A 23314-nucleotide genomic window follows, 5' to 3' on the forward strand; every position below is an offset into this window, starting at 1 on the left:
GAAGGGATGCTGGATATTATCAAAGGCTTTTTCTGCATCAATTGAGAGAATCATATGGTCTTTGTTTTTTAATTTGTTTATGTGCTGAATTATACTTATAGATTTACGTATATTGAACCAGCCTTGAGACCCTGGGATAAAAAAAAAAAAATTATTTTAGGCCATGTATGGTGGCCAAATGTACTCTGTGATGCCAAAGGTGGGAGGATGGCTTGAGCTCAGGAGTTCAAGATCAGCATGAGCAAGACTGAGACACTGTCTCTACTAAAAATGGAAAAAAATTAGCCAGGCATGGTTGTTCATTCCTATAGTCCCAGCTACTTGGGAGGCTAAGGCAGAAGGATCACCTGAACCCAGAGTTTGAGGTTGCTGTAAGTGTGGCTAATGCCATGGCACTGAAGTCTGAGCAACACAAAATGAGACTGTCTCAAAAAAAAATTAATTTTAATGAACCAGTCACTTACCATAGCATTCTAGAAGCAAGGGCAGTGTGAATTCAAGATCAAAAGAACAACAGAGATTAAGCGAGGAAAAATATCTTGCAGTGAGGAAAAACAATACACTGAATAAAAATATTTAGCATATCAAGTATTTAAGAAACATACCTTTAAAAGAGTATTGTTAAATGTGTTTGCCAAGAACTCAGGCTTTGAAACATACAAGCAACAAATCTCAGTACCTTTCATTCTTAACATTTCCAGTTTTGAATCAGACAAAAGGCTGCTTTTACACAGATACAAGGATTGGTTTGTGCCTCCCAGGAGTATCTACTTACTTACTCCTGGGGTGTATCTGGAGCACTGAGCTACTGTGAGCATTTGGAACTAAGAGGAATGGAAACAAACTCCTTAACCATATTCTTCAACTAGTCACTTAGACCTAATACTTTTGTGGTCAGAGCAGGAGAAATTCACAGCAGGAGAAATATAATGTATGTATTTAGAACCTAAGATTATTTCAGGACAGAATGATTTCTTAATATTTTCTTTTTTTTTTTTTTGTAGAGACAGAGTCTCACTGTACCGCCCTCAGGTAGAGTGCTGTGGCGTCACACGGCTCACAGCAACCTCCAGCTCTTGGGCTTACGTGATTCTCTTGCCTCAGCCTCCCGAGTAGCTGGGACTACAGGCGCCTGTCACAATGCCCAGCTATTTTTTTGTTGCAGTTTGGCCGGGGCTGGGTTTGAACCTGCCACCCTCAGCATATGGGGCCGGCGCCCTACTCACTGAGCCACAGGCGCCGCCCGGATTTCTTAATATTTTCTTACCAAATATTAGAAAATGGTTCATTTTTCCATTTGTTCAATACTATAGTGAAAAGCATGTAGGACTTACAATTAGAAGACCTATGATTATGTCCTGGTTCTAATATTCACAAGCTATATCTGTGTAAGTCATAATTGTCTGTAAAATAGGCATCAGAATATCTATGTCACTTTTGTGGGAGGAATTGGAATTACTGCAAGAACACGCAACACAGTTTTCTCCCAGATGCTGAATGGTTGTTATATAACTTTAGGCAAATTACTTAAACATATCATAGTTCCTATCTTACCTACTTGCGGGGCTATCTGAAAATAACATGCTTTAACAGATACAAAAGCGCTTTGTAAACTATAAAATGATGAACACATGTAGAATAAGGAAAATGGGTCAACTCTTATTGGCTATTTACTAACAGCCAGGCTCTTCCATGGGTCATTGATTCTCTCAACAACTCTACAATACCGGTATTTCTCGCTCCAATTGGGGATAAAACAGGGTCAGTGAAGTCATGTAATATTCCTGAAGTTCACCCAGCTTTGAACTGACAGAACTAGGCTAATACTCAGTTCTATGCGATTATAAAGTCCACTATACCATGCTGCTTCATTATTGACTGCTTTAGACAAAGGCTTAATTCCTAAAAGACTTCTGATCTTTATGCTACACTTGCTGTGAAATTAATCTCCTGTCCAGCACTATTACTACTCCCATTGTCTTTCATATTCCTACTAACCAAATCCTATCTGATTAAAAAGAGGCAAAAATCAAGTGGTGTGGCTCACTTGAATTATCGTATTTTCCTCAGTTTCTACTCAAATCCTCCCATGCTCCAAACATTTTCATGGTCACTATTTCCTGCTAAGGAATAAAGGACAAGGGAAGAAAGAGGTAAGAAGAGAACATGAGGTCTATCTCAGAATCCTATAAGCCTTCTATTCCTGAGGCAGAATAGCACAGCAGAAATATTAATAATCTTGGGAGTCAAGAGCCTTTTTGAATTTAGGGCTGGTATTAGGGTGACCTTGGGTTAGTAACTTTTAATTCTTTTTTTTTTTTTTTTTGAGACAGAGTTTCACTATGTCACCCTCAGTAGAGTGCCACAGCATCACAGCTCACAGCAACCTCCAACTCCTGGGCTTAAGCGATTCTCTTGCCTCAACCTCCAAGTAGCTGGGACTATAGCACCCACCACAATGCCTGGCTATTTTTTGGTTATAGTTGCCATTGTTGTTTGGCAGGGCTGGGCTAGGTTCGAACCCACCAGCTCCAGTGTTATGTGGCTGGCGCCCTAGCTGCTGAGCTACAGGCACTGAGCCAGTAACTTTTAACTCTTTGAACCTCAAACTCCATTACCCAGAAAAAGAGGTGAATGTGATTTCCATTGTAGACATGTGCCGTGCAGTATGCATTCTAGTACTTCCCAGACACTTCATCTTATTCCTCCTACTATATTTTAACTTTCAAGTTTTAAAGATTTAAAATGTAAAGATTTTCTCATTAATTTATGTAAAAAATTCTGTACTTAAACTACTGTTTGTGCACTTGCCTTAATTTCTGTTCAGAATTACGAGGAAATGGACATAAAGAAATTACTAAAACATAACCACTTGGCTCGGTGCCTGTGGCTCAAGCCGCTAAGGTGACAGCCACATACACCTGAGCTGGTGGTTCGAATCCAGCCCAGACCCGCCAAACAATAATGACTGCAATCAAAAAATAGCCAGGCATTATGGCGGGCGCCTGTAGTCCCAGTTACTTGGGAGGCGGAGGCAGGAGAATCGCTTGGGCCCGGGAGTTGGAGGTTGCTGTGAGCTGCAATGTAATCCCAGCTATACATGAGGCTGAGGCAAGAGTATCATTTGAGCCAGAGAGTTTGAGATTGCTGTCGGCTATTACACCATGGCACTCTACCACGGGCAACAAAGTGAGATTGTATTGAAAAAACAAACTTTCCTTATACAGAAATGAAGGCTTTTTGGCTTCTGATTCCCTACACGAGGACCCTTTCCTTCTCGGAACATCTGTAATACTAATTCACCAAACCACTGATTTGGCATTTAGCATTTATTATCTTGTTCTATTAGTAAATTTTATACCTGTATCTACTTTTCTCAAGCATAATGTAAGCTCCAGAGTGAAGACTACAGTTATTACCTAAAGAAGCATGGTATAGTAAAAACAGCATAAGTTTTGATGTTAGACAGAAGTGGGTTCAAATCCTAGTTCTGCCTTTTATCAGCTATGTGACCTTAGAAAGTATTCATTTCATCTCTCTGAACCTAAGTTTCATTGTTTACAAAACAGAGAAAAGATCTATCTTACAAGATTATTATAAGGATTAGAAGTATCATAGTATATCAACTGCTGGCACGCAGTATACATTCAATAAATGTATAAACAAAACCTCTTTTATAAAACCTCTTTGACACCTCAATAATTAACAATGCTCATAGATACTTGGTACATCATAACACCTACTGCAGACAACATAACCACCCACTTCCTATTAGGTTTGCAGGTGAAATGTTAAAACAAATACATACCTGTTAAATAAGAGGTAAATTGCTTTGGACCACAGCGAATAGCATAACGTGTAGTTGTTCTCACAGCTTTTGGTTCAGTCTGTAAGGCATCTCTGGGACAAAAGAGGGTGCCATCTGATGTTTCTCCCCACCATCTGACTCGGACAAGTACACAAGTTGGAGGCTTTGTAATCTTCCATACGACTTTATTAATAGTAAGTTTTAGAAAGCAGCGTAGCTGGCCTTCCACTAAAGGCGGCAGGCTTGTAGATGGAGAAATGTCACTCAAACCTGTGGAGGAATCCAAGAACACTAAGTCAAAATTTAGAATAAAGACTTGGTGCCCAAAGCTCAGTGAGTAGGACGCCAGCCAAATACACCGAGGCTGGCAAGTTTAAGGCCAGCCCGGACCTGCTAAACAACGACAATTGCAACAACAACAACAAAATAGCCAGGCATTGTGGCGGGCGCCTATAGTCCTAGCTACTTGGGAGGCTGAGGTAAGAGAGCAGCTTAAGCCCAAAGAGTTTGAGGTTGCTGTGAGCTGTGATGCCACAGCGCTCTACCCAAGGTGACATAGTGAGACTCTGTCTCATAAAAAAAAAAAAAAAAAAAGAATAAATATAGAAAACAAAACCCTTTAGTGTCTAGTCTAGCAAGAAGGCTTATTCTACCTATTCTAACACATGAGCAGTAACTACCGTGTCAGACCATAGAATAACCTACTTGGTTATGTGTAAGCTACTCTGGTAACTAATTAGTACTTAGAGTTTCTCCTATATAGCCTAGTGGTTAGGAAAAAAGAACAACAAAAAGAAAACAACAGTGTATATTTAAGAGTTGATTCAGGTTATTCTAAGTACAGAATATACCATTAAGACAAGCTAATAGAGCTGGGTGAGGTGGCTCACGCCTATAATCCTAGCACTTTGGGAAGCCAAGACCAGTAGATAGCTTGAGCTCACAAGTTCAAGACCACCCTGAGCAAACTCGAGACCCCATCTCTACTAAAATAGAAAAACTGAGGCAAGAGGATTGCTTGAACCCAAGAATTAGAGGTTGCTGTGAGCTATGACACCATGACACTCTACCCAGGGGAAAAGCTTGAGCCTCTCTCAAAAAAAAAAAAAAAATACAAGCTAATATAAACTTTCTTTAATTGAGATACTATTTGAAAAATACATATATAATAATACAAGTAGATAAGTAGTTGAAATTTTTCTAAGTACTGTTGTTTTAACTATTGCAATGGCCCATTTTAAGACATCTTATCTTCACCTCTCTTATTTTAAAACCACCACTAAACATAAAACATCGACAACTTCTTACACTCAACTCACACACAAGTTAGCCTTTATCACATAACTCAACATTTCAAGGAAGAGAATCTTATATTTCTGTGTCTTTTCCTTCCTGCCAAGATCACGGAGTCAATGAGAAAAGAAACTGTCACGTTCAGATTCTACTGCAATTTTTTAGCACAGTGCTGGGTTTGTAATGTTTATTGCCTTTAATATATGGTTCATTCCAGAAAGATGATAAAAATGTAAACAAGGCTCAGCCTCTGTAGCTCAGCGGCTAGGGTGCCAGTCACATACACCGACCGGAGCTGGTGGGTTCGAACCCAGCTTGGGGTCTGCCAAACAACAATGACAATTACAACCAAAAAATAGTAGGGCATTGTGGCAGGCGCCTGTAGTCCCAGCTACTTGGGAGGCTGAGGCAAGAGAACAGTTTAAGCCCAACAGCTGGAGGTTGCTGTAAGCTGACATGATGGCACTCTACCGAGGGTGACACAGTGAGATGCTGTCTCAAAATATATATATATATGTAAACAAAGCAATTAATCATGACTTTCTACAACATTTTCTTTAATGACCCCTCTTATCTTCCATTCACAGTACCTTTTCATCAAGACATTGGTGAGGAAATTTAAGAAACCATTCTGATAGTATATACACCTTTCTTTCCTCCACCTTTTCCTTTGGGAACTTGTCATGCCTCGCAAGAAGAAAATATACTAGAATCTCTCAGATCAGGAACCTGTACAACTAATTCTTTTGACTTCTAAGGCAAACACCCTTTCTGCTCTCTATAGTTGAGAAAAGACTCTTCATAATCTTTATGGATGGTTTCAACATAAAAATTATACACAGTTGACTACATGAGCATCACTGCATGGCACGTGGTATAGCAAAAAGTACATTCTTTACTATGTTACATTATTTCTACTTTGACTTTCTCCCTATGAACCACATATGCTTGACTGGTCTGACATAGGGAGCACAAATACTGAACTCCTTATGCTTCACTTTCAGATTCTCCCTTCATTCCTAGCAGGAAAGTCACATCCTCAGAAATGCCTTAGTAATCTTTAAATAGCTTGGATAAGATTCATTCCCAAACTGGAGCTTCAGTCCTCAACCCAATGGCCTAATGTAGTACACTGTTCCCAATACCTCTTTCCTCACGATAATGCCCATAATGTAAACAGGCAAGGTCACTCGACGTCCTTTTTTTTTTTTTTTCTTGGAGGTAGCCTCATAAAGATCCAATTTCCAGTTTCCTGAACTTCCCTGGCTTCCTAGGGTGACTGTTCCCACTGCAGCAAATATTCCCTACTCTTTGGGAGAGCTTTTTTTCTTTGAGCAACCAACCTGAGGTCCTCTTGCTCCTACATACCCTTCCATCATCTCAGGTCCCTCAGAATATCCTCATGCCCTTACCCCAATTCCAACCCTATTACACCCCTGTCATTCCTCACTCTTTCCCCCTCTCTATACTCCACAACTACCTTTTCCAACTTCTACTAATAGCTCTTCATGCTTCATTCATTCAACTAATATTTTGCTTTGTGGTAGTTCTCGGGGATTCAGTACAGTGTAAAATGTGATTCTTGCCTATCAGGATCATTAAGGTAATCCCGTCTCCAATTTAAGTTTCCTCATGCCCCCTGTGGACCTCGGACCTCCAAAGCTGCACAAACACACACGTTTAACTTTGTTATTAAAAATACTATTTTTTTTTTTTGTTCTCCTCTACAATTGTCTTGGCCCTAACCCACATCCCTCTGTGTTCCCTACTCCAACCCCTATTTTCTTTCAACTTTTTGGAGTCCAACAGCCCTTCCTCTTAACCTTCCTGGTTATTTCCCTTTTCCGTCCCTTTTCTTTCTATTTTTACTAGCCGGTTGGGGGTCTCCCTAAAATTCCTTACATCCCGCTCCCCTTTTGCACCTACTACGCTTTGCTGATCGCTCAAGTTACCTCTCTTCTTGCGCCCTCGGCCGCCCCCAGGACCCTGTCCTTTTCGTTGTTTCATGACGAGCCAGAACCGTTCTTCACCAGCTGGACTCCAGTCACAGCACCTGAGCCATATCCTCCCGCCATCCCTTCCTTCAGCGCCTGCGTTCCTCGGCAACCGGCGCCGCTGGGCAGCCTGGGAGGCAGGAAAAGCTACTCTTCCTCTAACAGTCCCTGGGAAGTAATCCGAAGGGAAGGCGCCAAGACGCTTTCCCGCCAATAAACTACAACACCCAAGATGCTTTGCTACACTACCTCTGCGGGGTTGAACGGGGGCTTCAGCAGCTGCGCAAGCGCAAAGGGATACGCCTGTTGAGGACTTCATTGCCCAAGGTGCATTGCCTTTAGGAGCACTCCTCTTTCCGGCGAGGGTCGTCAGGGTTCTCCGCTGGGAGTCTGCGGGGTTCGCGGACTCCGTTACCCGGCTTCCTTTGTGGCAGAGCTGTTGCGCACTTCCGGTGGCCGCGCTGAGGCGACGGGGTGGAGTTTACGGAGCCGGTGGGCGGTAGGCGGTGCTGCCGGTGGCTGGGTGCAGTCCAAAGGCGATCGGACGTCTGTTAGGGAGCGAGCTGTGACCTGTTGGGCCGCGCTTAGCGTAGGACGAAGCTTCGGCTACTATTTGGTTACGCGAGGCCTACCCTTGATGTCGGCCCTCGAAAAGAGCATGCACCTCGGTCGCCTGCCTTCTCGCCCTCCTCTTCCCGGCAGCGGGGGCAGTCAGAGCGGAGCCAAGATGCGAATGGGGTACGTGACCTGTACCCCTTCTCTCTGGAGGCCAGGCCCCTGCCACTGGAGAATGGTTCCCTGGGCGTGTGGAGAGACACGCGAAGGGGCTGTGATAGGAGAAAACGTTGACGGCGGCCTGGAGATGGTTAGATGTGGTAGACGGCGGATTTGGGGATGAGGAGGCGCCAAGTCAATGGAAATTACAGGACGAATAACATTGTTAAAGGGAGAAGGGATGAGGCAAAGATTGGGGAAGCTGAGAAACTAAAATAAGGGGTGTGGGAGTCACCTCCGGGAGAGGGGGTGCAGAAGGTTTGGGGAGAGGGAGTAGGTGTGTGTGGGGGGATCTGCCAGGGAGGGCTGAGGAGCGTGGGGGAATGACTGAAAGGAAAGTTGGGAGGAATTGGGGGAATGACTGAAAGGAAAGTTGGGAGGAATTGGGGGAATAATTCAGAAAAGATTTGGAAGAAATGAGGAGACTGTGAGAGCCACGTATTAGAAAAGTTGAGGTGAGTACAATAGCTGAGGCAAGGTTGATAGGAAAGAGAACTAGGGAGCAGAAGGTTCTGGAGAGAGCTCCTAGAGGTAAAAGAGACAGATTGAAGGAGAGAAGGGAGAACTGAGAAAGCTTGGGGGATACCCAGAAGGAAAGGTGGAGAATACAGTCAGGAAGACTGTTAAGGGTAAGAGGAATGTGCTGAGAAGCTGGGGGGAATAAGGGAAAGAGTGAGGAAGGAGAGGGCTTAGGGGTTTAGAGAGTGAGCATGGGCAAATGACTAGAGATAGGGTTTGGCATAAACAGGAAGGTTTGGTGACTTTAATTTGGCTGGGTAGGTATGTGGGAGGAAAGCTGTGTACTAATAATGTAAGACTAAAAATTAGTAAAGCTTTGGGAGTAGCCATTTAAAATGTTTGGGGTGGGAGAGAAGCAGTTTACTGGAAAGGGAGGAGAGCTATGAAGAGGTAGGCTTTGGAATTTCAGGTCGTTGAATGGCTTGTGGAAGTACTTAATTTGTGGCAGGTATCTTTTTTTTCTTTCGAGACAGAGTCTTAAGCTGTCGCCCTTGGTAGAGTTCTGTGGCGTCATAGCTCACAGCAACCCCCAGTTGGATGTTGAAGAGATCTCTTGGGCTGAAGAGATCCTCTTGCTTCAGTTTTCTATTTTTAGTGGAGACGGTTTCTCGAGTTTACTCAGGCTGGTCTCAAACCTATGAACTCAAGTAATCCACCTGCCTCGGCCTCCCAGAGTGCTAGGATTACAGGTGTGAGCCACCACGCCCAGCCTGTGGTGTGTATTGTTCCTCGTTTGCAAATACTCTTAGGATTTAGTCTGTTTTCCTCAGTCTTGTTCTATGAAGTTTCACCTCACCAATTTCAAAACATCTTTTCTTTCTCCTGCTGTCTCTTGCTTTTTTCACACTTCTTTCCTCTTCCTCTCCCTTATCTACGTCTTCCATTCCCTTATCTATGTCTCACTCTCAAGTTGGGACTGTCTCTTGTGCGACTTACTTTTTCAACTAATTTTCATGATCTCTTGACTTCAATTTCACTAAATCTTATTTAGGTGTGTTTGTATATTCAGAGTTTGTGATTTTCTTTTATTTTTTGTTTCCATAATTCAGTTTTTCAAATTAGACTTTTTAGTTCCAAAGTATTGCTGGATAAGGCAGTAATAGCAATTACATTTTTATTTTTACTTATTTAGTTTAGTTTTTTTTTTTTTCTAGAGACAGAGTCTCACTTTGTTGCCCTTGGTAGAGTGCTGTGGTGTCACAGCTTACAGCAACCTCCAGCTCCTGGGCTAGGGTGATTCTCTTGCCTCAGCCTCCTGAGTTGTTGGGACTACAGGCACCTGCCACAACCCCTGGCTATTTTTGTTGTAGTTGCCACTGCTGTTTTAACTGGCCAGGGCCAGGTTTGAACCTGCCACCCTCCATATATGGGGCTGGCATCCTACCCACTGAGCCACAGGTGCCGCCCTTTACTTTTTTAGTTTTTGGCACCAGTTGAGGTGCCAGGCTAGAGTGCTGTGGCATCAGCTAAGCTCACATCAAGTTCCAACTACTGGTTTTAAGTCATCCTCCTGCCTCAGCCTCTCAAGTAGCTGGGACAACAGGCACCTGCCATAACACCTTGCCAATAAGGTGTTACTAGCAAGTAGAGACTAGCTCTTGCTCTTCCTCTTGCTCAGGCTGGTCTCAAACTCCTGAACTCCAGGGATCCTCCCTTTTTGGTCTCCTGGAGTGCTAGGATTACAGGTGTGAGCCACTAAAGTAAATACTATGAGGCAAGGCGCAGTGGCTCATGCCTGTAATCCTAGCACTTTGGGAGGCTGAGGCAGATGGATCCCCTGAGTTTAGGAGTTCAAGACCAGCCTGGCAAGAGCAAGACCCCCATATCTATAGAAAAACTATTGCAGCCCAATTCATAATTGCCAAATCGTGGAAGCAACCTAAGTGCCCATCAACCCATAAATGGATCAACAAACTGTGGTATACATACCATGGAATATTATGCAGCCATTAAAAAGATGGAGACTTTACATCTTTACAGTTACATCTTACAGTTACCTGGGTAGAGATGAAATACGTTCTTCTTAGTAAAGTATCACAAGAATGGAAAGATGAATATCCAGTGTACTCCATACTAATATGAAATCAATATATAAATAATTACATGTTCCTAGAGGGACTTTACCTAACAATTGCAATCAGTGTAACCTGGCTTATTGTACCCTCAATGAATCCCTAACAATAAAAAATTAAAAAAAAAATGATTACATGTTCCTAAGAACAGTAAAACACTATTAGAGTCCAGTTCTGGGGTAGAGGGAAGTGAGAGGGGTAGGACGTATGGCAGAAGGAGGGGAGGGCATGAGGCAGGATCTCACCTAATGTGCACATTGTGAGGGTGTATAACATGCCCCCTGGGTGAGGAACTGTTCTACAAATGGAACTTACCCTCATGTTAATTTGAATAAAGTTAAAAAAAAAAATAGGAAAACTAGCAAGGCATTGTGGTTGGTGTCTGTAGTCCCAGCTACTCAGGAGGCAGAGGCAAGAGGATGGCTTGAACCCAAGAGTTTAAGGTTGCTGTGAGATATAACATCACAACACTCTACCCCAAGGAGAGAAAGTGACAAATAAAAAATGACTAGCCTAAGCAATAGTAGTGAGATCCCATCTCTTCAAAATTATAAAAAAAATTAGCCTGTAGTCAGCTACTCAGGAGGTTGAAGCTGGAGGGTTTCTTGAGTCCAGAAGTTTGAGGCTGCAGTGAGCCATGATTGCAAGTTTTTTTCTGTACACTGCCTACATAAAAAAGTAAAACAAAAAAAGTAAGTACTATGTACCAGGCATTGTAGTAGTAGTAGTTATTTAATGTGCCTACAAACCTGCAAGGTAGATATTTCCCTGAATATAAAGGTAAATTCACACTCAGAGATTAAAGATCACTTAACTAGTAACAGAACAAGAATTCAATCTAGCTTTAGTCTTTAGAAGAATCTATTCCCTTTCAGTACACCAGTATTTTCTCTTGGGTAAGAAATCTAATATTATTGTTGTATTGTCGGTAGGTGATGCCAAAAACAGTGGTTTTGAGCTTTTTCATTAAAGCTTTTGGAGATAATCTGGTTAAAGTGGATTTGAAATTCTACTTGCTTTGTATCCCTGGTGTGCTTAAGAGTAGTATCATTTGAAAATCACTGCTTTAGGACATACCTTTGCCATTAGAGAGGCTCAAAATGTTTTTGGTTTATTAATCATACTACTTTTTATTTCTAAAAGACAGAGTCCCACTGTATTTTACAGGCTGGAGTCCAGTGGCTATTGACAATCGTGATCATCACACACTGTAGCCTGGAACTCCTGGGTTCAAGTGATCCTCCCACCTCAGCCTCTGAAGTACCTAGAACTAAGGGTGCACATAACCATGCCCTATATTACAGTACTTTAACTGACATGTTTATGTTAGTGCCTTTTTTTGTGTTCCATGAGGTAAAGTAGGACAGGGGTTAATATTTTCTTTTGATAAATGAGAAAACTCCAATGTTCATTGATTTTTTTTCCTAAAATCAAGGAAACCTTAAATGGAAGAAACACTCAAACCCAGGACTTTATATTTTTAGTTCATTCTCATTTCTATTATACTTTGGATCGAAGTGTTAGTTGCTTGAAGTATAAATCAGAGTTTGAAGCCCAGCTTGAGTCTTTACATTGGTCATTTAACCTCTCATAGTTTATTTTCTTGTTTCTACAATGAAAATACCTTGGCTTGTTGCCCATAGCTCAGTGGTCAGGCCCCCAGCCACATATACCCAGGCTAGGTTTGAACCTGGCCAGAGCCTGCTAAAACAACAATGACAACTACAACAACAACAACAAAAAAAAATAGCTGAGCCTTGTGGCAGGTGCCTATAGTCCCAATTGCTTGGGAGGCTGAGGCAGAAGAATTTCTTAAGCCCAAGAGTTTGAGGTTGCTGTGAGCTGTGACACCATAGCACTCTACCGAGAGCAACATAGTAAGATTCTGTCTCAAAAAAAAAAAAAAACAAAAAAATTGAGAATACCTCTGCTTTCCTTGGAGTGCTGTGAGAATAAGATAATACATGAAAAGCTCTTAACGATTCCTGACATGTAAGCTCTTAAGGTATAAGACAACTAGTAGATTATTTTATATTGAGAACTGTGAGAAAGATTCATGCTTTATGAAGTGGAAGCTTTTCTTTCAATTTCTTATAAAGTCAGCTTTTTTCTTCTCCAGGAATATGTTTATTCATATCTGATTAGATAATCTTTTATGTATCTTCTTAAATTTGTTATGGATATCAGGTCTCTTAGGCAGGCTTTAGTGAGCTATTCACACAGATGGAGAAATAAAAGGCAAAGTGAAGTGATTTGCTCAAGGTCACAGATGGAGTTACTAAAAGAATCAAATCACAATATTTCAGTTTGGGGTTTTTTTAATTAAATTTTTAAAAATTGTTATAATTCATATACCATAGAAGTCATCCTTTTAAAATATACAAGTGGTATTTAGTTATTCACCAGATTGTACAATTATCACCACTAATTCCAGAATATTTTTATCATCCTATAAAGAAACTCCTTACCCGTTAGCAATCACTTTCTCTTCCGCTTAGCATGTATGGCTTCAGGATTTTTTTTTACAGTTTTGGCCAGGGCCGGGCTTGAACCCGCCAACCCTGGTATATGGGGCCGGCACCCTACTCCTTGGTGCCACCCATAGCTTCAGGATTTTGAGTCACTGAAAGGCTTTTTCTTTTTTCAGTTTATAAAGGAATCCATGTTTGTTTTTCCAGTACCTATATTTCTTTTTGACATCTATTTGAAGTTTATCTTGTATGCAAAGTAATGAACACATCAAATTTTATCCACATGCTAGTCACTGTTGTAACATCATTAATTAAAAAGCCCTTTTCCTGCTATGTGAATTTCACTCCAATAAAGGAATAGTACTGTTCCTTACTGATCAAAATGGCAGCATTACCATGTACTGTATTTCAAAATAGCTTTGGGTCTTTTTATGGAATCTCTTTTTCCATTGGTCTTTTTATTCACGTGCCACTATTACATGTTTAATTAGAGAAGCTTCATTATTATGTTTTAATAGATGGTAAAAGTAGCTTCTCCATCATCTTTTTTTTTTTTTTTGAGACACAGTCTCACTTTGTCACCCTTGGTAGAAGTGCCATGGCATCATAGCTCACAGCAATCTCAAACTCTTGGACTCAAGTGATCCTCTTGCCTCGGTCTCCCAAGTAAGCGCTGGATTACAGGCATGAGCCACCACACCCGGCTAAAAATTAATTTATAGAATAAATACTTTTTATGATGAGTGTTCCTTGAGGAAATATAGTACATATACCTCTTAATTTATATGGATTTTTTTTGAAGGAAAAATATTTCAGTCCCCAAGTATGGACCTAAATTATATTTTTTGAGCACCTGGAACACTTGTTATTTCTACTTGTCAATTTTTGTGCATTACTAGCTATTGTATTTTTTTTTCACTGTTATGTCATACTTATCTTTGGTAATGGTAAGAAAATTTTTTGTGTTTCCCCAATAAAATATTATAACTCCCGCAGTACAGGGCCTTTGTTTATATTTCTTTGTGCCTTCGTGTTTTTATAAAATGTAATTAAATGGACATAGGGCACACAATATTCATTTAAAATGAGCTTTTGAAGTGTTTTCCTGGTCATTCCACCCTGCACTGATCTTTCTGTTTCTCTCCTCTTGTGGCATCCATCATTTATACCAGGAATCAACAAACTTTTTCTCAGCAAAGGATAAGATAGTATGTTAGGCTGTATGGGTTATGTAGTCTCTGTTGCAGCTACTCAACTCTGTTGTTGTAGGGTGAAATCAGGCAAAGACAATTATGTAAACTAATGTGACTATGTACCAATAATACTTTTATTTGTAGGCACTGAAGTTTGAATTTTAAATTTTACATCATTTTCACATTATTAAATAGTCGCCCCTCCACCTTTTAAAAATGTAATAATCATTATCAGCTCATGGGCCATTAAAAAATAGGTGGTGGACTGGATTTGCCCCTAGTCATAGCTTGCCAACTCAGTAGCAATTCTATAGTTCTGTACTTCTACTGTCTTATAGTAGAAAGAAGGTAGATTTGAAAATCGGACTAGGATTCTTTTCTTGGCTTCTTTATAACCTAACTGGTATAAGCTTGACTTTATTTTCTTAAAATGTGAATAATCTTAGCTTCATAGGTGTATGTGTAGAATTATTTAAATTGTAAAGTATCAAATGGAAGCTTATTTACTGTATTTCATTAATTCTAAGATACTTTTTCATTTTTAAAATGATAGTGTCTTGATCCTGTTGGTCAGGTAATAATCCTAACTTGGTCTCATTTCCTGTACATGAGTAAACACCAAAACCAGGATCAAAATTTGCAAAATATGTAGGTTTGATAACTTGAAAGAAAATCTTGGAGACACAAGTAGAGCAGCACTCTTTTAGCTGCTAAGAACTGAATGGTCGTGAGGAGGCGTGGGTGTTCAATCAGATGAGTTAAGCAATATTCCTAAAGTGAGAGTCAAAAATAAGATAGCTCTACATAATTGCAAAGCGAACATATGAACTGATGTTTAATTTTAAGAGATACTCTGTCACCAATGTTCTTGTCAGGCACAGAGAACTATATGGATCAGAATGATTCAGAAAAAAGTAAATAAATTGGTTAGGATTGCCTTAAATATTCTGCTTTCATTTTCCTTTTTATATATACCTATAAGTGATATATGATGAACATATGGAATTATAAGAGTTCTTATATAAAAATAAAATGAATTCATTTTTATATAAAATGTAAAGTGGTAAAAGACGTTTTATATAAAATGTCGAAGTGGTAAAAAGTTGGGTGTCATGATTTTAATTGGTAGTTTTCTTTTTCATAGCGGTCCGTCTTACAATTGATGGTGCTTTTGTATGTATAGTATTTCTTCTATTCTAGGAACAAGATTGTGATCTACGTTTTTACTTTTCCCTAATTTAATTGTAAATTTCTTTTATATTTTATTTACTTGTTCCAAAGAGGTTAGCACATAAGAGCTCAGTAAGTATTTGTTGGGAGAAAGATTGGCACTAAGATATAATGGAAAAATGACATTTTTCAACAGTGTAGAATTTGGTAGGGAAGTAAATGGGAGTGGGGAACCATAGACTTGTTGAGTATACAAGTGAAAATTTAAAATTATGATTATTTGGCTTGGCACCCATAGCTCAGTGGTTAGGGCACTGGCCACATGTACCGGGCTGGTGGGTTCACACCTGGCCTGGGCCTGCTAAACAACAGTGACAACAACAACAACAAATAGCTGGGGCCCGGCGCCTATAGCTCAAGCGGCTAGGGCTCCAGCCATATACACTAGAGCTGGTAGGTTTGAATCCAGCCTGGGCCTGCCAAACAACAATGACAAATACAACCAAAAAATAGCCGGGCTTTCTGGCAGGCACCTGCAGTACCAGCTACTTGGGAGGCTGAGGCAAAAGAAACGCTTAAGCCCAAGAGATTGAGGTTGCTGTGATGCCACGGCACTCTTATCGAGGGTGACAAAGTGAGACTCTTGTCTCAAAAAAAGAAATTGTGATTATTGACATATGCAAAAATGAACTTGTGCCCTATTTATATTTCTCTGTGAGTCCATATTTGTATCCCTCTGTCTTTATTGTGTTAAGAAAATATAGCTTAGGGCCGTGCCTGTGGCTCAGTGGGTAGGGCGCCGGCCCCATATACCGAGGGTGGCAGGTTCAAACCCGGCCCCGGCCAAATTAAAACAAAAAAGTAGCCGGGCATTGTGGGCACCTGTAGTTCCAGCTACTCGGGAGGCTGAGGCAAGAGAATCGCCTAAGCCCAGGAGTTGGAGGTTGCTGTGAGCTGTGTGATGCCATGGCACTCTACTGAGGGCAATAAAGTGAGACTCTGTGTCTACAAAAAAAAAGAAGAAGAAAGTATAGCTTAGGCCAGACATAGTGGCTCACACCTGTAATTCTAACACTTTGGGAGGCTGAGACAGGAGGGTCACATGAGGCCAGGAGCTTGAGACCAGCCTGGGCAATAGCGAGACCCCATCTCTATAAAAAATTTTTAAAAATAAGCTGGGCGTGGTTCCAGCTACTTGGGAGGCTGAAGCAGGGAGATTGCTTGAGCCCAGCAGTTTAAGGTTGCAGTGAGCCATGATGATAACCACTGCACTCCAGCTCAGGCAACAGAGTAAGACCCTGTCTTGAGGAAAAAAGAAAAGAAAATATAGCTTTGGTTGTTGTAAGAATTAAATTTAGATAATACTTATAAAGTACTTAGTATGTATACATGCTTGGCTTGTTTCATTTAATCTTTATCATCTCTTTAATTAAACTGCTTTTCTATAAGCATAAGAACCATGGTTCATATATATAAAAATTATTTTTAACTCAGATTTCTGTGTTAATCATTTGAACTACAACATTATTATTAGCTATATTTTATCAAAAATGACATTTTAGTATATGGATGACTAGGCTTGGGAATGGAGAAGCCCAGAAAAACTATCAATATTTTGTAATACTGTTGATCAAAGGACATGTGCTTCAGTAGTAGTCCCAACAACCTAATTGACAAATCTTTGGAATATCAACCTATTTTTAAGTTGGAGAATCTTTATATTAACATTTTTATTGATTATTGGGAAATTGTACTCTTTTATTGGTCTTTAAATAGAGATTGTACTTTTGCCTGCCAGTTCTTAATAAGGACAGTATTTTGATTTTTGTTGTTTTTGTTTTTTGTTTCAGTCTAGCCAAGTTAGGCAGAAAATACTTTGAAATTTTATAGCTTTTGATTTAATACAATCTTCACTCCATATTTCATTTTTGTTAATCCTTCCCTGATCAGATTGCACTCCCATATGTGCCCCAAGCAAGACTGTCCCTTTGATGAATGCTCATGGTTTATTTCTGTTATAGCTGTAGTGAACAGTGACTCAAAAAGCTCACGGACTAAGTTTTAGTCACTAAAAACTTCTGGCCTGCTTATTCCTCTAGTATCTGAGAAATATATCAGAGTCAGTTATGCAGGGCATACTTAAATGTCTCTTTAACTGAACTGGAATTAAGTTAGCTCCTTATTTATATAAGCAGGTTGTGACTGGAAAGAAGCTCTAAAATAATTGGCATAAAGATTATTTCCTGTTTGCCTCTGAAATGTATCTTTAATTCTAGATCATCATGGCACTCAGGTAAGTGTGGAGAGAGAGTCGTATGTCTTTTGGCTCTGAAATATACTTTATTAAAGGCTTCTATATGGACTTCATTGTTTTTAAACTCAGATGTTAAACCTACTTGCTTTCTCCTGTTGTGACACAATAATAGATTTCATCAATTCTGATTACTTGGTAATACCACACATGTTGATTGTAAAGGTGAGTGACTACATTAGTCCTTGCAAAACATCAAAGAAACATCCTTGCTTTCTTCCTTTCATTAATGGTGTCTCAGTGGCTTTGTTTTTGTGTGAGCCCAGATCATTTTAGAAAAGTTGTCATTGTATCCTTTTTTCTTTTAGTATTTGGAAAAAGAAGTTAGTAATTGTTCTCATGTTGGGTGAAAGGTGGAAATGAAATTTAGAAATTTTTTTAAGCAAAGTAGAATTCTTTATTATCAAAGGTATAAGATTATAACTCTTCTTGCTGTGCTGCAGTAGTCTGTCTTTATCTAAGCACTTGCAGCAAAGTATATTTTTGTGGTGTCTGACTCAGCAGGTTGAAAGTAAAGTTCCCGTGCATTAAGTATCTTACCTGAAAATGGTTTTAAGTGAGGTAAGATTTCGTTTATTTCCTTGAAACCACGTCGTATATTGGACTGTAAGTATCCTGTCTAATGCAGGATATTCTATGAAATGCTACTACTAATTCCATTTTGGGACTTCGTGATGCCTGATTTAATATTCTCTACTATGGTCAACACAGAAAAGTGATAGGAATAGGACCTGGGATTTTCAAGCACAATGGCAAATCAGAATTTAATAAATTAGAACTCTTTAAAATGACCTCCTGTGTTCTCTGAATGGCATCGGGAACTCCTGAGAGTTGTCTCTGATTCTTCCTTCTCACTTTACCTTCCATCATCATTATTAGAAACTTTGACTTTCTTCTTAGTTTCCATGGTGCTCAGGCTTGATACAAGGATCCTATACCAATCATTACAGTGAACTAGTCCCCTTCCACTTCTTCCTAGGGATTTCAGGGTGTTTATTGCCAGCTTTGAGGATTCCTGATATTATTTTGAGAATAGTATTGAAAACTGGTAAGGAAATGACCCTGAGAGTCTGGTTCTAGCCTAGTTGGACAGTTACTGGACGGTTATTGAGCCTTCATTGGCCTTAAATTTTTCATTTGCAAAAGAGGAATGATAATAGCTACCCCAGAGGATTTTTGTATAACTTAATTCATATGTTTTACCTCCATTTTTTCTGTAGACCTCATTAAATGTTAGTGAAGAAATTTGGAAAAAGGGATAAAACCAAAAGACAAAGAAGAAAAGGGGATAAGCTGCCAATAACATTTAGGAAAGTAGAAAGCAGGTTTTAAAATTAACTCAGAGAAGAGTAAACTGAAAACTGCTTGCTGAAAGAGGGAAAAGTATAAGCTGTTGATAATTACAACCCCCTAAAGGCTCAAGATGCTAGATATCTGTGAAGGGAGGATGAGAACTTTTTCAAAGAGTTTTATAGTCTTAAATGCAAATCTGTGGTTCATTTTGAGTTAATTTTCTTGTATGAGTTGAAGAATAGGTTCAACGTTGTTCTTTTGCATGTGGAGACCCAATTATCCCAGCACCACTTACTGAAGACTCTTCTTTCCCCTTGAGTTATCTTGGCACCCTTGTCAAAAATCTGTTGGCTATAAATGTATGGGTTTATTTTAAACTTCTCAGTTTTATACCATTGATTTATGTATCTTTCTGTATGCCAGTGCCATACTGTCTTTTGATTTATATAGCTTTGTAGTAAGTCTTGAAATTAGAAAGTGAAAGATTTCCAACTGTGTTCTTCTTTTAAAAACTGTTTTGACTATTTTAGGTCTTTTGAATTTCCTTATGAATTTTAGGATCAGCTGGTTAATTTCTGCAAAGAAGCCAGATGTGATTTTGATAGGTACTGCTATGAATCTGTAGGTTAATTTGGGGAGTATTGCCATTTTAACAATATTTAACCTCCCAACCCATGAATACCAGACATTTTTCCATTTATTTATATGTTTAATTTTCTTGACAATTTGTATAATTTTCAGTGTACAAGTCCTTCATTTCTTTTGTTAAATTTATTTCTGATTATTTTATTATCAGTGCTATTATAAATGGAACTATTAGTTTTATTTTTGGATTGTTCATTGCAAATGTATAGAAATACACTTGATTTTTGTATATTGATCTTGTTTTCTATAACAGTACTGAACTTGTTCTTATAGTTTTTTTTTTTTTGTAGAGACAGAGTCGCACTTTATGGCCCTCGGTAGAGTGCCATGGCATCACACAGCTCACAGCAACCTCCAACTCCCAGGCTTAAGCGATTCTCTTGCCTCAGCCTCCCGAGTAGCTGGGACTACAGGTGCCCGCCACAACGCCCAGCTGTTTTTTGGTTGCAGTTCAGCCGGGGCCAGGTTTGAACCCGCCACCCTCAGTATATGGGGCCGGCGCCTTATCGACTGAGCCACAGGCGCCGCCCCTTTTTTATTTTTTTGTAGAGACAGAGTCTCACTTTATGGCCCTTGGTAGAGTGCCATGGCATCACACAGCTCACAGCAACCTCCAACTCCTGGGCTTAAGCGATTCTCTTACCTCAGCCTCCCAAGTAGCTGGGACTACAGGCGCCCGCCACAACGCCCGGCTATTTTTTGGTTGCAGTTCAGCTGGGGCTGGGTTTGAACCCGCCACCCTCGTATATGGGGCCCGTGCCTTACCAACTGAGCCACAGGTGCCGCCCGTAGATTTTTAATGAATATCTTAGGATTTTGTCCTAGACAGTTCAGTATGCATACTTAATGTAAAAGTCCAATATGCATACTCAACATAAAAGTCCAATGTAAAAGTCAAAAGACTTTTGAAATAACAAAAGACCTTAGAAACCCGTAGAGGGTGGAATAAAGGCATCCTAAAGATGCTAAGGTCCTAATTCCTGGATTCTGTGAATATGTTATTTTACATGGCGAAGGGAATTAAGGTTGCATATGGAATTAAGCTGCTAATCAGCTGATCTTAAAGTAAAGAGATTATCCTAAATTACTGGGATAGGCCCAGTGTTGTACCAAGTGTCTTTAAAAAAAAGGGAGGCAGGTTAGAGTTTGAGAGAAATTCGAAGAAGACACATTATTTACTGCCTTTGAAAAGGGAGGAAGGCCCTGCAAGCCAAGGAATATAGGCAGCCTCTAGAAGCTGGAAGTGGTATTTAGGTCTCTCAATCTGGGCACTTAAAGGAACTCATTGCTACTAGATTGGTTTATTGCTTGTAGGCCTTTCTAGTAGACATAGCTACAAATACAAAGACAAAAGGAATCATGAGTTCATATTGATATTTCCATTTCACAAGTAAGATTACAAGGTTATTTACTTTGATATTATAAAATTATCTCTTCCCTTACAATGGAAATCTTGGTTCCCAATGAACTACTTATACAAATATAGACACGTATGTATATATTATACTACCAGTTAAAAAACCAACAATACGACTGAGTACTGTTTAAAATTTCTTTTCAGTACTTTTTTTCCCCTTTAAAGTATATCCTACCAGGCTTGGTGCCTGTAGCACAGTGGTCATGGCTCCAGGCACATGCCCCGAGGCTGGCAGGTTTGTTCAAGCCTGGCCTGGGCCTACTAAACAATGACAATTGCAACAAAAAAAATAGCCAGGCATTGTGGCGAGTGCCTGTAGTCCCAGCTACGTGGGAGGCTGAGGCAAGAGAATCGCTTATACCCAAGAGTTGGAGGTTGCTGTGAGCTGTGATGCTACAGCACTCTACCCAGGGCAATATAGTGAGACTCTTGTCTCAAAAGAAAAAAAAAAAGTATATCCTACCAGAAATGTGCAGTCAGATAAAGTCACATGGAATAGTTCTTAAAATACCATTAAGTTAATCTTCCCTTAGTTGGTGGTGGTGATTAGTTTTTATAATACAGGCTGTTAAACATTTATAAAATAAAAATTACTCATATGACTAAATTTGAAACTATAAAACAATGTATATTTGGACAACTATAGCTTCTGCCTTCTTTCCTTCCAATGCCTTTCAAGTAACCTTTTTTGTGAGTTTTTTATTTATGCACTGTAAAAATATATATGTTGGTTATTTGTATTCCCCTTTCATTATATAAAGGTAACATTTTATACATATGGTTCCTCTTAACTGCTTTTTAAATTTTAATGTCCTGTCACTTCTTATTATACACAGAGCTCTTTCTCATTTTTCCCCCCATTGGCTGCGTAGTATTTCATTGTGTAACATAGCATATTCAGCCAGTCTGTTGTTATGGCCGTTGGGTTCTTCTTATCTTTTTCTATTTCAATTAATGCTGAAGTGAAAAAATTTATGCATATGTCATTTAGCATTTGGGGGGCTGGAGGCACTGTTAAAATAACTGTCTTTAATGTTCTGCAGTTTTACCATAATGTGTTACTTCTCTTAAAACCTTGTATTTTATTAAGCTTACAAATCTGTAGTTTTAAGTTTCATCATTAGAGTTGTAAATCCCTAATTGAAAACCCAATATCCGAAATGATCCAAAATCTGAAACTTTTTGAGTGCCAACATAATGCCACAAGTGGAAAACAGAACAAGAAATCATGTCTATTTATAAAATGACTTTTAAGGCTCGGCTCCCGTAGTGCACACATAACGGCTTGCCGAACAATGATGACAACTACAACCAAAAAAAAAAAAAAAAATAGCTGGGCGTTGTGGCAGGCACCTATAGTCCCAGCTACTTGGGAGGCTGAGGCAAGAGAATCATTTAAGCCCAAGAGTTTGAGGTTGCTGTGAGCTGAGGGTGACATAGTGAGACTCTGTGTCACAAATAAATAAATAAATACAAAATAATAAAATCACTTTTAAGACAAAAAACACTGTTAAAGAAACAGATGACTTTGGAAGAAACAATTATAAAAGCTGTCCAGCAGAACGGGTTCTCATCCCTAGGGGAACCCACCTTCTGGTCCCTCACAGCTGCTTCTGTTGTTTCTTCTCACTTAAAAAATAATGCAGGCTTGGCTCAGCGCCTGTGGCTTGAGCAGCTAAGGCACCAGCCACATACACCTGAGCTGGCGGGTTCAAATCTAGCCCGGGCCCACCAAACAACAGTGACGGCTGCAACCAAAAAAAATAGCTGGGCGTTGTGGCAGGCGCCTGTAGTCCCAGCTACTTGGGAGGCGGAGGCAGGAGAATCGCTTGAGCCCAGGAGTTGGAGGTTGCTGTGAGATGTGATGCCACAGCACTCTACCCAGGGCGACAGCTTGAGGCTCTGTCTCAAAAAAAAAAAAAAATAAAGCAGGCTCGGTGTTCATAGCACGGTGGTTACAGTGCTGGACACATACACCAAGGCTGGAGGGTTCAAAACCAGCTGGGGCAGCTAAAACAACAATGACAACTGCAACCAAACATAGCTGGGTGTTGTGGTAGGTGCCTGTTGTCCCAGCTACTTGGGAGGCTGAGGCAAGAGAATTGCTTAAGCCCAAGAGTTTGAAGTTGCTGTGAGCTGTGGTGTCACAGCACTCTACTGAGAGCAGCACAATGAGACTCTATCTCAAAAAAAAAAATAATAATAATAAAATGCAGTGTGCAGTAATCTTTTAATCAAAATACAACATTGTAAAGCCTGCCATTGTTGGCTATACTGCTAGAGTGCTGCTTAGTTACCCTGAACACAGTTTTACTGTATAATTACATGTCATATTTTTTACTGTTAAGTACTTA

General features: G+C 39.9%; 2 protein-coding genes across 5 annotated transcripts in view; one reads left to right on the top strand and one right to left on the bottom strand.

The window, feature by feature from the left end:
- Positions 1-7328, bottom strand: part of C2CD3 (C2 domain containing 3 centriole elongation regulator) — a 163218-nt gene extending 155890 nt beyond the window's left edge. For all 4 annotated transcript variants that reach the window (XM_053560620.1, XM_053560619.1, XM_053560621.1 and 1 more), the window contains exons 1-2: positions 7054-7328; positions 3809-4078 (exon numbers count right to left, since the gene is read on the bottom strand). In XM_053560620.1, coding sequence (XP_053416595.1) covers positions 3809-4078; positions 7054-7108 — 325 coding nt within the window. In that variant the 5' untranslated portion in view covers positions 7109-7328. The remainder of the gene's footprint in view (positions 1-3808; positions 4079-7053) is intronic.
- Positions 7329-7376: 48 nt separating this feature from the next.
- PPME1 (protein phosphatase methylesterase 1) overlaps positions 7377-23314 on the top strand; it is a 76535-nt gene continuing 60597 nt past the window's right edge. Inside the window, exon 1 of the mRNA XM_053560627.1 lies at positions 7377-7833. Within this exon, the coding sequence (XP_053416602.1) occupies positions 7733-7833 (101 nt within the window). The 5' untranslated portion in view covers positions 7377-7732. The remainder of the gene's footprint in view (positions 7834-23314) is intronic.

The sequence above is a fragment of the Nycticebus coucang genome, chromosome 14, assembly GCF_027406575.1.
Source record: "Nycticebus coucang isolate mNycCou1 chromosome 14, mNycCou1.pri, whole genome shotgun sequence".
NCBI lineage: Eukaryota > Metazoa > Chordata > Mammalia > Primates > Lorisidae > Nycticebus > Nycticebus coucang.